This window comes from Sminthopsis crassicaudata, chromosome 6 (assembly GCF_048593235.1).
Source record: "Sminthopsis crassicaudata isolate SCR6 chromosome 6, ASM4859323v1, whole genome shotgun sequence".
NCBI lineage: Eukaryota > Metazoa > Chordata > Mammalia > Dasyuromorphia > Dasyuridae > Sminthopsis > Sminthopsis crassicaudata.
Genome location: NC_133622.1, coordinates 729,672 through 746,915, shown reverse-complemented (window position 1 = coordinate 746,915; position 17,244 = coordinate 729,672). Strand labels below are relative to the sequence as shown.

Genomic DNA, 17,244 nt, shown 5'->3' with positions numbered 1-17,244 from the left:
TTAGAGATGAAGAAATGGAGGTTCAGATGGGAAAGGTGTCTCATCCAAGGGCAATAAATAGCCATCAAGTGTCAAATTTCAAATCAGGCCTTCTGACTAAAATGGGCTTTATCTGATGCTCTCTCTCAATGCACACATCAGTAGATATGACCCCATTTCCTCCTCTGCACTTATCACAAGAGCATCAATCATTCAACAAGCATTTAGTAAGCACTTAGTACTAATGCTTAGAACAAGCATTTAGTAAGCACTGACTATGTGCCAGGCACTAACAATTGGTAAAAAAAAGTCCTTGAATTCAATTGAATCGAGTTCAATGTGTTGCCTACAGTTACGCAAAGCACTGTGCTCGTGACTGTAGAGACAAAGCTAGATATGACACAGGTCCTGGAGATGAGTAAGGATAAGCACAAAAATACCCATGATCACAGGAAAAAAGACATCAGTCCACAGAGGGTAAAGAGCTATAAGAGACAGGATGAAAGAAAAGATGGCACTCAGAGTTCTGCAAGGACTGGCACTTAAGCTCCATGCAGTGGGGAAGGAAGAAAGTGCCATGTATTGAAATGTGACCAGAAAACTATTTTACTGCTAAAGGGACTAAGATGTGAGTCCCTTTTCTGGATTTTTACATGATTTTTAACAGAGTTTGTTCAGACAATTTTTCAGTCATGTGTGATTCTTTCTGACTCTTGGCAGACACGCTGGAGCGGTTTGCCATTCGCTTCTTCTTACAAATGAGGAAACTGAGGTAAACAGGATTTCATACAGCTAAATAAGTGTCTGAGGCAGGATTTGAACTCAGGAAGAGGAATCTACCTACCTCTGTGTCTGAGACTCTCCACTACTGTCCCCTTTTAACAAATAACTTTAAAAACCCATTTGAGACATGCTTTTGTATGAATGGGATTTACAGCAGAAGGAGTCTCAGCCGCCATCTACCATCTTCTTCACTGTATAGATGAGGAAAAGGAACTGCTTTCAGAAGTAATCTCAATGGAAAATTCCATACCTATCCATAGAGAGAACTCCTGGGACTGAATATGGAGTAAAGCACAGTATTCTCGCCTGTTTTTTGATATTTGTGTTTTTCTTATGTGTTCCCCCTTTTGGTCTGTTATTTCTTGCACAATATGACAAATATGGGAATATGTTTTCAAGAATTGCATATATTTAACCTATATCAGATTACTTGCTCTCTTGAAGAGAAGAAAGAGAAGGGAGGAAGGGAGAAAATGTTTCAATAGAAAATCTTGCAACAGTGAATGTTAAAAATTACCTTTACATGTATTTGTTAAAATAATTTTGTTACATTTAAAGTTGTTAAAAATAAAATAAAATACAACTGGAAATTTTTGTCTCAAAACTAAGACTTGGGGCTTATAATTTAGCACTTGTACCCTGTTCCCTCCTGATGGCTTCCCTAAAATTAAATCCCAGAATCCATGCTTCAGTGGAGGAAGTGGATTCAACACTGAAGGCTTTTCCCAACACATCACGCTAAGGCTGAAAGCACCGCCGTAGAGAGCCGGCAATGCTGTGGAGGGAAGGCATCTTGATTTACATTCTGAGCAAGTTCCAGCATCAGAACTCTGTCTCGGAAAGCTCGGAGCCTTAGTTCCCTCCTCCAAGGCCTTTCTAGCTGCCTCTGAGGATGCTAGAACAGCATCTGAAAGAGGCTCTTCTTTCCTCGGCTCTGATTTGAGTACGGATGGAGCAGCTGCCCGGGAGATGGGTCACAAGTCAGTTGCTATGGCGCCACAAGTACTTGGAGCCAATCAGCTTCCTTCCTCCATGACTCAGCACAAAGTACCGATTGAGCCTCCCAGTCAGCATCACAGCTGCTAGTGAAGCAGCTACTTTGGAGGAGAAGGCCTCTGGTAGTCTTCTGAATACATATTAATAGCTCCGAGAGCCGGGCGAGTTCCAATTCATCAAAAGCAGGGCTGTGGGGGGCTGTGGGAGACAGGAAGGAGGGGAACAGAGGAAGGCGGGGGGGGGGGCAGGGCTTTCCACACGGCTTTTTTCCCAAACCTGAATCTCAGTCAGGCCCTTTGCAGACCCGCCTCTTGATGGCTGTGAAGAGCACTCCGATTCCCTTTCCAGGTGGATGCCCCCACCAAAGATGTGGTCTCCATGGCTCCTGATGCACGAACCGGGGACATTCTCCCACCAGGGCAGTGGAAACCACTTCTGGTGTGAGCTCGCCCCTTTCTCGAATTCAGAAGCTCTCTTCAGTGGGGAGAGAAGAGCCTTAGAAGGGACATGAAGGGTCATCTCCCCCAACCTCTGTGGTTAACAGTGCAGGAAGGCAGAGTCAGAGAGCAGGCTGCCCCTCTCTGGAGCCGTCTCCTGCTTCACACAACTATCCCGGGGAAGAGGGAGCACCAGTAATACTACCAGCTCTCTCCGCAGGAGGCAACAGACCCAGAGCTCAATCACTTCGGAGCACTGGCAAGATTTCCCCTTGGGTCTCTTGACCCTGAGACCGATGCTCATCCTCAGCACAGTCTCTCCTAAGTTCTAAAAGATCAGGGTTGTTCTTCAAGATTCATAATATTTTTACTGCAAGGGAAAATAAAAGAGAAGGTATCTGACAGGACGCAAGTTCCCATTCTCTGTCTCTCTCTCATTGTCTCTTTGTCTCTATCTCTCCACACATGAGCACCCCCCCCCACATATACATGTATGCCTATGTGCTTATAAGCATATATTTTCTAACCATGATGCTATCAGCAAATCAAAACCACAATCTTGATTGCGTGGGACTGTCCCAATCATCGTTTTGTTCTTTATTCCATCCTATTAGTTGCTCATAGCATGGCTCCACGATGAATTCAATTTGAAAGTATTCTGCACGGCCACTTTTTTTTTTTCTCAGAGAGCCAGCTGTTCCCAGAATGCCGCTGGTTCTACGTCTTTGTACCTATGTTACCACAGTGCTCGCTAATAACCAATATTGAGAGAACTGGGAGAAGCTCAACAAGGACCCTTGGCTGAAAGCTCCCTGGCTTGCACTGATTAAAAGGTTCCTCATTAAAGAACCTTCCTCTGAGTCTCAAAGACTTTCCCGTCTTCAAAGGTTCGTGTTCAATTATAGCATCTCTTGGATCACACCATGAGTAAATATCAGCCACTACCTCATCAAGAATTAGTGAAAAAATGAGCTGAGAACAAGACCCTGTGATAAGGCACGAGGGAAGAGGGAGCTAGGACTGGGGAGAAGGATGCTGAAACGAAGCCAAAAGCCAAACTTCATCTCTCCCCATTCTCTTGCCAATCCTGTCTGGTTCCATACTTAGAATGGACTTGGGGGAGGTGGAAGTGGAAGATGGGGCTGGAGCTGTGACTCACAGGAAGTAGGTTATACTTTTTCTGCAGCTGCTTTCTGAAACCCCACGGGACTCTCTGCCGTGGGCTGATGGTCAGCTAATTGCCGGGCCCGCCTCTGTCTTTTCTCCCTAGGACTGCCCTGTAAGTCACAAGGAGAGGGAAGGCCTCCCAAACATACTCTTCAGCAATGGAGCCTGAGACCAGACCTCGCCAAAAGCAAATTCCCTTTAATGATCTCTAAGACCCAAATCAGATTACCGGCTACTCCAGAGATCCATCGTTCCCATCATTTCAGCTTTCCTCTTGTGCCAGTTTCCTTGGCTCCAACCAAGGGAGCCCAAGCCCATCCTTCATTCTGGCTCTTTCTATAGAAGTGCCAACATTGGCCCCCTTTACAAAGACAGAAAGCCGAAATTCTGATTTAGGAGCCACCTCTTTTGGCTTATAGAGCAGAATCCCTGCCTCCTGTCACAGTCACATACTGACAAGTTGATCCTCTCTCTGAGGAAGTGAAACATTTAGAAATTCTTATTTTAATAAATGTGGAAAGCATTCCCAAATGGGCAGAGAGTAAATAGCATTGCCCACCCCCCCCCACCATCTCCTCTCTTGCTAACCCATCGAAAGAGTGCAAGTCCCAGGAGGGGCAGAGATAGGCTGTTTTTGTCTTAAGGTCTTTAGTGCCTAGAGAGAGGGAAGCCATCGCATAACGGATGGACTTTAAATGTTGGGCCCTTTGGGTTTCCACATCCCCTTAATGCCAGACACAATCCTGTAATACTGTCCTGTCCTTAAGCAAGACATAGGGACCCACACGAGAGGCATTAGGTCAGGAAAACAGTGGCCTTGAATATGAAAAAAGAACTCCAGGAAACCCCCCAAAGTCATCTGCTCTCTATCCTTGAGACAACCCAGACCTAGTGCCAGAAAGCATCGATACTCTGATGGTGTGCTAAGAGACTGCTGGGGAAAGGAAAGGAGGCACCAATGCAGAGGAGCTTTAGGTCCAGCTCCCAGGATCTCTACCTTGAGAGGAACCCAGAAGCATCACCAAGGAAACCATCAACAGAGGAAAAGCTACAGTAAGGGCTCTGAACCGAGGTGTGGGGATGCAAAGTGGAGGGAGGAGATGCGAGTGTAATTCAGAATCCATTTTTAATGTGAATACATGGTTAAGGCTACTTCCACAAAATAACCCATGGGCTTAATTATTCACAGTCGTGATGAGAAACAAGAGCAAAGACCTACTAAAATGCATGGATCATGTGGTGCTCAGCATGTGGGGCTGTTCATTAAATACTTTTATTCACTGATTTTACTCTATGTTAATGAGATACAAGCAGGGCCCTGACCATCTCCTCCTTTTAAAGCTCCTGAGGTTCAGTCTCCACGAAGACTCCCTGAAACCACTCAGTCAAGGGGTGAAAGACAAGTGATAGTCAGGCACCCTTACCTCCAACCCCATCTTCAGAGTCAACTTCATAGATGCTTTCACCTTCCATATTCTCCAGGAGAGCCAGGTAAGGGGTGAAATTTCCCGGGGATGACCTGTTCAGGCTCCAGAAGAAAGTTGAATCCACCCACTCTGCATCCAGCAAGTAGTATCTTTCAAACAAAATGTGAAAACAAAGCCATTGGATAATTTCGGCCAAACATGGGAAAAATTCCCACCACCCCCACCAAAAAGAAGAAAAAATGGGCAGGGAATTTTGGCATTAATCAGTTTCCTACTTGACGACCAATATCTTTGACTTGAGCATCCTTTGATGGTTTCAGGACATGGACGGATATTGGCAACGGAGAAAGAAGTCCACTGTGGCTCATGGGCCCATTCCATCACCCATCAGCGAAGACTCCAGAGTGAATAGTAATAGACAAGCAAAGATCACAACGTCTCTAGAACACACAGAAAAACAGATGGAAAGATAGAAACGGGGGCAACCTGAGAGGGTCAATCCAGCGGCCCTCTCCAAGAACTCTCTTGTATTGAGTGGGACAAGCTCCCAGGAGTGTGCTGGGATGGATCACAAAGGGCAATCCATGTTTGTAACCTCCTCCTCCTCCAGGATTTTTGGCTTTTCTTAGTGTTGGGGTCTTATGTTGCTTGGTCATTCTGTTGCCTTGGAGGCCGTTTTCATTAAGTATTTGAATGAGAAGTTTCCTCATTGCAGTAAATGAAGGTGGCTTTAGGTGAGTTGAAATCTTCAAAGACGGTTTCAGGAAGACGTGCATTTCTCCCAAAGGGCCAATTTTGGGGAATTATTTTTTCCCTAGACCAAAAAAAGGGTATCTGTGATGAATGTAAAAAACCAAACAATGAGCTGGTCATTGCCTTGAGAGCTACAGTGTACCTTCGAAGATGAGCCCAGTCCACTGGTTTCACAGAGAGAAGCTCTGAAGCCCGAGGTCACCGGGAGGGAGGGAGGAGACCCTGGATTCAAATCTTGGACCTCTGACTATAAATTCCCTGCTCCTACTGACTTCTCACTGAGAAGCCAACTCAACAAAAAAATCACCACCAAAACCCAACACAACAACAAAACAATCCCCCCCCAAAAAAAAAAATCTTGATGAGATCTAGAAAAAAACCATTACATTTGAGTAAGTAAAATGTGTCTTTTGACATCATTCCCAGCTGTGTAGGAAAGAATTAAGTGTAGTGAGAGAAAAGATGTTCTTAAAGCATTCCTTATTCATTTCTGGGAAGATTTAGTCTGAATTGAGAAAAGAAGGGAGGAAATGTGAACCTCACCCTGTGACTGAAAGATAGATTGAGAGAGAGAAAAGGAAAGAGGGAGGGAGAGAGGGAGGGAAAGAAAGGTAATGAAGGAGGAAGGGGAAAAGACAGAGAGAAGGGGGAGGATGGCCAAGAGAAAGAGATGGGAAGAGGGGGAGAGACAGACAGAAAGGCAAAAACAGAGACAGAAACAAAGACAGAGAGAGAGAGAGAGAGAGAGAGAGAGGGAGGGAGGGAGAGAGAGAGAGAGAGAGAGAGAGAGAGAGAGAGAGAGAGAGAGAGAGAGAGAGAGAGAGAGAAAGAGAGAGAAGGAGGGAGGGAGAGCCAATGAAATGAATGACTCAGACTCATGGGATCATCCATTTAGAGCTCGAAGAAAGATCTTATAGGTTAGCTAGTTCAATCCCTAAGTATACAGTGAAGAATCTCAGGCCCAGAAGGTCATGTGACTTGCCCAACATCATCCAGGAGAGAGGCAGAATTCTAAGTTCGAATGCTATGACTTCAGAACCAGCCCCCTCTCCACTATACCAAGTCTATCTCGCAGAGTTGCCCTCGTGATAGCCTCTATCTTGGTGTCCTACTTCCTTTTGCAGGACGGTAAGGGCCCAGTGATGGCCAGTGTTATTCTCTCTCTGTCTCCAGGATGTGATGAAAAGGTTCATTCTTCTCTTTGAGTTCACCTGAACTTGAGTAAAATTTCAACACTCCATTGCTGTTCCAGGCAATTTGCCAAGAGTACCCTTCCCTTGGGTCAGTTTTCCTCCAGTTGCCTCTCTTTTCATAACTGGCTAAGCAATAGAACAGTCCAAATACTCTGTATTTTTTAAGCCTTAAAGCACTCTGGGTAAAAACAAATTGGGTGATTTCCATATCTTCACTGGCTTACACTTCAGTTTATGACCACTTTCCTCCAGCTGGCTTGATGCAATATACTGAGGATGGATGCAGTTATGGAATATTATGGCACTGCAAATTCTCAGGCAGGTTTCTAGGGAGAGCTCTTCGGCATCCCCTGTACCACACAACCACGTGACCGTCACATGCCCAGCACTGCACCTTGTACAGAATAAGAACTTAGGAAATATCTAATGAATTAATGTCATCCAAAGAGCATTTTCCATTCGTGCTGAAGTTTTCTGAGCCTCCAGATTCTCTGTTTCAATGCTTGAAAACATCCATGGTCTGACTTGTGTGATTGTTTCCTCCATCCCAGACAGAAAACCTTTCAAACTCTTAGGAAATGATTTTCATCGACTGCTGAAGTCAAAAGATGCGTCAGCCAAGGGCCGATTTTCTGACGAGTCATTCTTGCAATATTATACTGGATTTTAAGAAATGGTCATCAGTTTTGCGTTACATCTCTTCTTTCCAAGACTGCCCTAGAATTCTAATCTGACTACCCTGACTTTGATATAAAAACTACCATAAAAATAAGCTGCTCAGTAGTTGAGCATAATACCACATGAGTGAATGAGCAAAAATTTAACCAGAGTTTGAGGTAAAAAAAAAATAATAATTGCATAGCCCCTTCATTTTTTGATTTCTACCTTAGTGTAATATAAAATTCAGCATATCATTCTAAAACAGTTTAGAGTCTTGAAAAATCTCCTCTGTCCAGTCCACGAGGCAATCGATTCCATTGTTAATTAAAATTGTCAAAGTTTCTTCTTACATTACATCTTTTTTTTTTTTTTTGCAATTTCTATTGAATTAATTTCTCATCTCCAATCCCAGGCAGAATATATCTAATCCCACTCCCTCTCCCAAGGCAGTCAAGAACAGTGATTAGGTCCTGTTCCAGTCTCTCTTTTCCATACAACGTGTCCTCATATAACAAGACACTTAAGAATCACCCCTAATTTGAAAAGTTAGTTTGGACAGGATACCCATGAATGCTCACATACACAAACACTGGGGATATATAATGTTTTTACAGAGAGTTTTCTTGTGTATTTCCAGCAGTGCCTCTTTGTTTGGAAGTATTAAACTTGTGAAACTTTTTTTCAGAATAATTAAAACAGAGACGCAAAACATTGATTCCAGAAAATACCAGTTATTTTACCACCGGACAGATGGCTTTACTGAAAAAGAGGATCTAGGTTCATGGTTTTTCACAAATTATAGATTAAAAGATAATAAAAAGAACAATAATAATAGCAGCCCATATTCCCATAGCACTTACAGATTTCTCACATAGTATGCTAAGTGCTTTCCAATTATTATTTCATTTGAGGAACCTCACAAAACCCTAGGACAGAGATGCTGTTATTATCTCTTTTTGCAGTTCAGGAATTTTAACTGACTCATGAAGGGCCAGCAGTTAGTAAATGTTTAAGGCTGAATTTGAACTCGGCTCTTTCTGATTCCAGGCCCAGAGCTATTTATCCAACATAGTGGCCCCTGTTGTTGATGATATTTGTTATGATAAATGTGATTGCCGCCACCGAAAAGATCTCAGATGTCATAACATCATAGGACGGATCTGAAAACTCTTTTTGAGAAAACTAGCCCGACTTTGCTTATTTCTCAGAGCAGGGAAGCACCTTGCTTGAGGGGCATACAGATAGGGAATAGCAGAGCTCGATCGTCCTCTCCTGACTTCCACAAGGTTCTGTCAAGTCAAATACGTGGCTTCCTGAATACTTTGTCATCTGGAATCTAGAAAACGATTGATGTGAGCGCTTCTAAAAAGATCCGAAACTCAGCCAGAAGAAGAAGGAGGCAGCTCTTGGGCGGCTAGCTAATTGCCAGTTTGGACCCTCACAGCGCTGCCCTTGGATTTCAGAAAACTTTCGTAAAAAGTCACAGTACGCAGGTGCACGGTATTTCAAACACTGTTAGATTGGGACATTTTTTACTCTTCCAAAGCACGTGTCAGAGATGCTGCCCAGGAATACTAAGGGTTGAGAATTAGAGCGAGAGATAGAGAGAGGCTACCCGTTTCACAGATGAGGTAAATGTAATCCAGCCAGGGGAAGGTTGTCCCTGGACATGCAATAGCCAGGACCAAGGTCAGCAGGAGCCAAAGCCCAGCTCTCATCCCACGAGAGCGTTTGGTGGATGTTTTCTTACCAATGAATCCTCGTATGGAAGCTGTCTTTCATTGGAGAAGGAGCTTGGTTATTTTGATGAGCCCTCTGTAAGAGTTCAGGGAATAACCCAGCTGCTCAGGGGTTAGTGTCAGAAAGATGGCTGACCCCGTTGTGTCCGAGGGCAGGGCAAGTCACAGCGGGCAGTGTTGTCTGGACAGTCTCCTGCTGGAAAATGTTTTCTGCTTAGGTTGCGTACTTAATGGTAAGAACCAAAGGCCAGGTCATATATTAAGAGCAACAAGTCAGGTTTACAAAGAACCTTCCTCCAAGGAGTGTAACTATAACGACATCCAAGGGATGAGGAGGCTGTGCTTTGGAAACCCTAAAGTATCCAAGGTCACACAGCCTGTACCTGTGCTGGTACAGTCCAACAATACACAGAATGAGGGTGACGTTCCCCAGGACTCGCCAATCATTTGAGTCTTAATGTTACAATGAAGGACTTGGGGGGGGGGCATCCGGTCCTGCCCATACCCCCAAAGGGGCAGCTACTGTAACATAATCACCAGGAGCTCGTCATCCAGCCTGGGTTTAAAGACAGGAAACTGACTATAGCCTCCTACATACCCTTCTTCCCCCTCTCTCCTGCCCATAGCCCTTCTTTCCAATCTTCCTTTCACAGAGGAAGGGAGGGAGTGCCGCTAAATAATGACAGGAAGGAATTAAGGAAACGAAACCTGGAGGCAGCAAGACCCGGGGCTCCCCTTGATGTCCATTTGATTCTGGTTTCCTCATGGCTATAAACTCAAATTTCACAGTCTCATGAATTAAGAGGCAAAAGGAACGTTCTGATTGGAGGAGTTAGGGCTGGCGGGAATTTCAGAGGTCGGCTCACATCTACAAATGGTGAAGAGAGGCCCAGGGTTAGAGTAGAGAGCAAAGGTGCTCTCAGAACTCGCCCTCCTCCTTTTCCACTGCATCATGCTTAATGCTCTGTGTTTTAGAGACAGAGAGATTCACAGCTTCAAATGAGCTCCTTTGAGCCGACCAACATTCTTGTGAAACAGATGCAGTTGCTATTATCATCCCCATTTTGTCATTGAGAAAAATGAGACTCACTAAGGAAAAGTCAGAGGTCAGCGAAGTATGAGACATGGGAGCAGCTGACTCCCATCCAGGTGACTTTCCACTACAGAGGGAATGGCCAGCCTTCGGGCTCTCCCGGGAGCTGCCCAGGACGCCATAACAGAAGACTTTGTTTTCTCCTCTGCCTGAGCACAGATACGACAGAGAGAACAGTGAGGGCAGGGAAGGGGCGACTCATTTACCTGCACTGGAGGATCCTCTTGGACACAAAAGAAAGTGTTTCTTCTGTCTATGCAGTGCTTCAGAGCTTAAGAGCAGAGAATTTGGGTATATGTGAATGTGGGGAGGGTGTGGGTATGGAGTTATAGATTTGCAATGTCTGGGTCTCGATTCTTTGGCCCAGGAACTTAAAGGCACTTCTGAAAGCTAACGGCATCACAAGGATCAGGACGGAGGGGATCTCTGAGGTCACTAACTTCCTCTGAGACAGTAGATAACCTCTTCGTTTACAGCTGAGGAAACTGAGGGTTAGAAAAGGAAAATGATCTAGCCACAGTCACAAAAGCAGTAAATGCCAGAGGTAGGATTGCACAAAATCCTTCTGACTCCAAAGTGAACATCTTTATATGACAAATATTATATCTATGAAACTTACATATGAACACTCCTGTTCATACTATAAAGATTCTAAATAATGCTATGTTCTGTTGACAAAAATTATGAACTCAATCAGCATTACAAATACAGTCATTTCAATAGGCACATAAAATAAGCCAAAAAAGTTGCATATGAAACTGGGAGGTTTTTTAATGTACAAGTTGTCTTTTTTCTTCATTATCTCTACTTTGGTTTTGGCTTTTGCTTATGTGTTACCTTCTTGATCTCTTCCTGTTCTCTCCTGCTTTTCTCTTAATAATTCATCAATATTTTTTTTCTTCTCACTCAACCTATAGCTCTCCCTTCTAATCGATGCAAAAAAATCCCCTCGTACAAATAAGTTTCGTTATGCAACACAAATCCGCACGTTGTCTCTGTCTGAAAATACGCGTCTCTTTTTATTGCCTCTAGTTTATCACTTCACTGCCAACGAGTGGGAAATATACTGGAGTCATAATTTGTCATTGCACTGATCATCCTTCTTGAGTCATTCAAAGTTGTTCATTTGCACCATGATGTGGATATTTTATAAACTGTTCTCCCGGTTCTGCACGCTTCACTCTGTACTGCTCACAGAGGTCCTCCCTAGTTTTCTCTCAATCTGTCCCTTTTGTTACTTCTTATAATGCAATAATATTCTTATAACCTAATAATAAAATCGGACATTTCTTATAGTGTAATAATAAAATGTAAAATATCCATATGTCACAATTCATTAAACCATACCTAACCGATGGGTATCGCAGCTACCTTGTTTCCAATTCTCTGATCCATTAAAAATGTGTTGCTATTAGTATTTTAAAACACTTTTTTTCCCCTTTTTGATGTCTTTGGATATATCTAATGGTGTTATCGCTATTTATATGGTTAAGTAACCTCTGGCTGTCAATTCCAAAATGGCAGGACTTTATCAGTGGGCCTGTTTTCCTAAAGGCCCTCAAAAACTTGTCATTTTTTCTTTTGTGTCATCATTATCAATCCAGGGAGTATGGAGTTAAAACTTCATTATTAGTGTTCTAGAACAGTATTCAGAAGACTCTGACTTTCTTCTTTCTGAACATTGCTTTTGCATATTTTTTGACCAGTTATCTATCAGAAAATAATCCTTATTCTTGTCATTTCAAATCTAAACCCAGACTCTTATTAGCTCTGTGACCTTGGGTTAAATGCATGATTTTCTCATTTATAATTATCCCTCTCTCCCTAGGCCACTGTGAGAATCAGATGAGATATATTTACAAGGTATTTTGCAAAACTTAAAACACTACAGAAATTCTGGCTGTTATTATTAGCTGTCATTATTTGAATCAATCTCCATTTTACTTGCATATATGAGGTGTTTGTCAGAGAAATAGATCCTAAATTTTTTCTAGTTATTTAGCTGCTAACTATAATGATAATTTTGTTGATGCAAAAACTTTCTATTTTATGCAATAAGAACCATTCAGTTTATCCCCTATGATCCTCTCTAATTTTTTGTCAGAATGCTTTCCCTTTCCATAGTTATGAAAGAAGTTTAAGGTAGTTTTAATGAAAATTTGATCAAAACAACTTCTGTGTAACCAAAATGTAAAGATAAGAGGGCATTTCTGTTTTAAAAGCTTTTTATTTTCAAAACACATGCATAGTTTTCAACATTCACCCTTGTAAAACCTTGTATTCCATTTTTTTCTTCCTTTTTTCACCCCGCCCCCTCCCTTAGACAGCAAGTAATCCAATATATGTTAAACATGTGCAATTTTCTCTATATATTTCCCATAATTATCACGCTGCACAAGAAAAATAAGATCAAAAAGGGAAAAAAGTGAGAACAAAACAAAAAGCAAGCAAACAACAAGGCAGAAAAAACTCTACTGTGACCCACATTCAGTTCCCAAAGCCCTTTCTTTGGGTGCAGATGGCTCTGTCCATCACAAATTCATTGGAATTGGCCTGAATCACCTTGCTGTTAAAAAAGGGCCATGTCCATCAGAACTGATCATCATATAATCTTCACGTCCATCAGAACTGATCATCGTATAATCTTCTTGTCTCTGTGTACAATGTAGTCTTGGTTCTACTCATGTTACTTAGCATCAGTCACGTAAATCGAAGAGGGTATTTTTCTTATGCCATAAGAACACAGATTCTCCTACCACCATCTTTTAGTTATCCACATTTGCAACATGAGAGTCATTCTTGACTCTTTCTTCTCCCTCACCCCCATTTCCAGTCAGTAGCTAAATCATGCTACTTCTATCTTCCTAACATCTTTCACACCTAGTCCCTTCTCCCCACTCACACATCCCAGCCCTAATTACCTCATCCATTATGTCCCTTCCTGAATCCATCCTCCACCAGCCTGCCAAAGTGTTACTTCTAACCCATAGATCTGACTTGTGAAACCCCCCTATAACCATCTTCAATGGCTGCCTATAAAAGGAAAATATAAATTGCCATTTGACTTTTAAGACCCTTCATAATCCAGTTTTCTAGCCTAGTGACTCTTCCTAAACTGTCCCACCAGCCAGCTCTTTCTCACACTCCATCTCTATCTCAATGCCTTGGCCCTTGCTGAGAACGTGCCTCCTCAAGTCTCCTTAAGACTCCCCAGCTTTCTTCAAAGCCGTGAGCTCAAGTATTCTTTCTGGGACCAAGCTTTTCTAAGCCCCTTAGCTGCTAGTGTCTTACCCACCAAACTAATCTCGTGTTTACTTTCTATACAGAAAATATTCCACATTTTATGTGGCCGTGTTGTCTTCCTCTGCAGAGTTCATGCTTTTTGAGTGCAGCCTCTAGCCATTTTTTAACTCTCTGCCTCCCTGATATCTAATATATCAGGCCCAAAATATAGTCAAAATGCCACTGACGCTTATGGGTTGACTGCTTCACAGGCTCTTCATTACACACCAGATTATTAGCTTTTCTCTGTGTAAACTATGTCCTCTCCTGCCTGTGTGCCTGAAATACCCATCCCCTTCATCTCCGCCTGGGGGAATCCCTCACTCCTTTCAAAGTACAGTTCCAGAGCTGCCTTCCACATAAAGCCATTCTTGGTACCCTCAGTTCTTAGCTCACTCTCTTTTTTGATATGACTTTGTTTTCTCGTGTAGCCTGAAATGGAAAGTAAGTTCCCTGAGGGCCAGGATCAGTTACCTATCAGAAAACAACTTTTGCTTCTGAAAATCACTTTTGCTTTTGCCTTTGTTTACCCAGTGGGAATAGGCTAGGGTATAGTTCCTGCCAGACGGGAACAGGGAACACTTAATAAAATAGAATTGAACAAGGGGACGAGCCTGCATCAAAAATCAAAAAGAATGTGACAACACATTTTGTGTGTGGGTTGACGAATTCCTTCTCTAAAACTTTTGGTTTGGGGGAGCTTGGGGAGGGCTTTTTTTTTGGTCAGGGTTTAAGAATTCCTTCTCTAAAACTGCTTGTGAAATGCTGAAGGCTTCATGCTCAGAGTCCCTCCATAATTTGCTCCAGCCTCTGACCACACCTGCTTTTTTTTCTTGTAAGTCTTTTGATGGTTTTTGGCCAAAGCGAATCCAATCTGACCTGATCTACAGCACTTAGTCTGGATCCCGCCTGGGCAACTAGTCACGTGCTTCTGCCTGGTGGTTGGCTCTCCAGAGCTGATCCTTTGTCTTGTTATTTATATTTTCATGGATTTATATTTTCTTTATCGTTATCTGCGTTATAATCTCCTTGAGAGTTTGGATCCTTTTGCAAGAGCCCAGAGCACCACGTAGAGCATTAGAGATTCGGAGAATGGTGGTGCTGAAGGACAGCTCAGATTTTCGAGCCCAGGACTGCTGATTTTACTGTGGGGGAAAGTGAGACCCAAGCAGGGAAAGTGAGCTGCCTGATCAACCAGAAGCATTTATGAAACACCTATGCACAATGCAAGCACTAAATATTCAAAAAACAAATGAAGCCCCCGCCCTCAAAGAGCCTAGATTGCTTTGGACAGCACAACATCTCCACCTACCAAGTATCTGCAAAACGAATTCAAGGTAATTTGGGGTGGGGGACCCTGCTACTGCCTAAAGAGATCAGGAAAGGCTCCAAGTGGCATGTGAGCTAAGTACTGGAGAGAAGGAGAAGTCCTAAGAGGAGGTGAGGAAGGGGTGCATTCTGGGAAGGGGGCACAGACTCAGCAAAGACAAAGGGTAAACAGTATGTGTCAAGACAGGAAGGGTGAGCACAAGAAAGGAGTAATGTACACCCAGGCTAGAAACATGGTTGGGGGCAGACTGCGAAGAACTTTAAGAGGCAAAGTGAGGATTTTCTATTTGATTCTAAAGGAAATGGAGAGGTGCTGAAATTTATTGAGTAGAGGAGTGGCGTGATCATATTTGCATGATGGGAAAATCACTTTGCTATTTAGGGAAAGGATGGAGTGAGAAAGACTTGAGTCAAGGAGACCAATTACGACCAATTGCACTATTTCAGGGGGGAAAAAAAAGGTGATGTGTCTGAATCAAAGGGGCGACCCTGGGAGTAAAGAGAAATGGACAGTAGAAGAAATATTGTGGAGGGAGAAAAAAAGCAAGATTCGGCAACTGAATGGATCTGTGGGCTGAGAGAGAGGCAGGATTTAAGGATTACTAAAGTTTCAAACCCACAACCTGGAAGTATGTTGATGCCCTTGACCAAAGCAAGAAATCACATGAGGCTTGACAGAGGTCACACAGTTGTGTTTTCAAACCATATCATGCTGTTTCCTAGAAGCTCAATAAATATTTGACTGGCTGATCAATTATACAGTGCTATTCTGGGAAGTTACTGATGATTTGTGTGAGGTAAATTAACCTTTCTAGGACATTACTCTGTCTCCTTGAAGCGCCGAATCATCCCATGTTGCTAAATAAAGATACAGACCCTTCCTAGAACTGGAAAGCATCTTGGAGACCAGGCAGTCCCATTCCCTCATTCTAAAGAACAGAAAACAAGTCTAAAGAGGGAAAATGTCCTTCAAAGTCAGCTATTGGGGCAGGATGAGGATTAGAATACTTATCTCTTAATTCCATAGGCCTTTTACTACTACATCATGTGTGAGTGACAGACAGACTATTAGAGCTGGAAGAGATCTTGGTCAACAAAGGAGAATAATACAGTGTAGAACATGGTCTGTCCTAGATATGTCCTAGATCCTGCAGGCAGTCTCAGATTGACCTAGAACCAGAAAGTTCTCCATATGATATGAAGGAAGGGCTTGGTAAATCTTAAAAGTATCTTCTTCTTCTCTCCTTATTACACGATCACATCCCTGCTCACAGGTCAAGTTAAAGCAACTTCTGCCACATGGAAACTCACTATTCCATGAATACTATATGATACATATGGCTAACAGGGAGATCAGCTTGCCCTGGGCAGAATTATGAACTAGTCAAAGGGCATCTTCACCATCTTGCCATCTATTTCTAGCTTTCACCTGTGCCTCTTACGGCTTCTTGCCCTTCTTCAAGCACTGACTACTCTCCTGCTTTTCATATAGGCTCTGAGACTTCCAGGACAGTACTGCAGCTTTTCCGGGCTGCCATGTTTGAGCAACACCACAGATTCCAACCAATTTATTCCATTAAAAAAAAACAACACATTTTCACTATCAGGTCCTTCAGTTTCGTGGACAAGAAAGTCAATCTGGGAGAGCTAGATTGTAACTCTGGCTCTGCTACTCACTTGTTCTAATAACGAGTTCCTTCTCCTTTACTTCTTTGTAATCTAACAATCAAATGATGAGGCTAGTGTGCAGATGATTTCCAAAATCTCTTCCAATGCTAAACTCTAGGAATCTATGAATTAATCCACAGGTTGAACGTTCTGCTAATCCTATCTCTCCATCTCCTGCCCCTTAGTACTGACCTCCTTACTAGGGAAAATAGCGAACCTTGTCTCATACAGTTCCATTGTATTTCATCTCATTGGTGAGAGAAATGGCAAGGAAAGGAAAGGGACGGAGTGTGTGTGAGTCCAATCCCCAGGCTCAATTTCATTAAAGAGTAATCGGCTGCCTTCTGGAGCCAAAGAAAACCATGGGATGATGCGCCTCTACATTTTAGTTCCCTCCTTTGACAGAAAGGGAAGGAGGAATGGCTAAGAAATTAAGCCTTCAGTGCTACTCTTCTGTGAAACGAGCTCCTTTTTTATCGCATTCCATGCCCTGTTCTAGGTAGCACCAGCTCTCATATTCATAGGTCTAAGGAGCTCTGACAGTTTATGGTATCTGAATTATCCTGGGCTTTTATCCTCCAGAGCCAAAGACAGTGTGGCCACAATAGACAAAGATTCTATTTCCTCCTAAGACAATTTTTTATTTCAAAATCCTATAATTTTCCATTGCTAAGCATATTTTTCACGACTTAAAAAAAAAAAAAAAAAAACCTTATGGACAGAATTAAAAAAAAAAAA

The 17,244-nt window shown here is 42.8% G+C and overlaps 1 protein-coding gene across 5 annotated transcripts in view; it reads right to left on the bottom strand.

The window, feature by feature from the left end:
• PPP2R2C (protein phosphatase 2 regulatory subunit Bgamma) overlaps nt 1-17,244 on the bottom strand; it is a 312,010-nt gene that overhangs the window by 125,762 nt on the left and 169,004 nt on the right. For 2 of the 5 annotated variants that reach the window (XM_074276438.1, XM_074276437.1), the window contains exon 2: nt 4,787-4,938. The exons of 2 other annotated variants lie outside the window; for them this stretch is intronic. In XM_074276438.1, the coding sequence (XP_074132539.1) occupies nt 4,787-4,835 (49 nt within the window). In that variant the 5' untranslated portion in view covers nt 4,836-4,938. Of the gene's footprint in view, nt 1-4,786; nt 4,939-9,145; nt 9,162-17,244 lie in introns of those variants that run through there. One more of the 5 variants, XM_074276440.1, reaches the window with a different exon arrangement.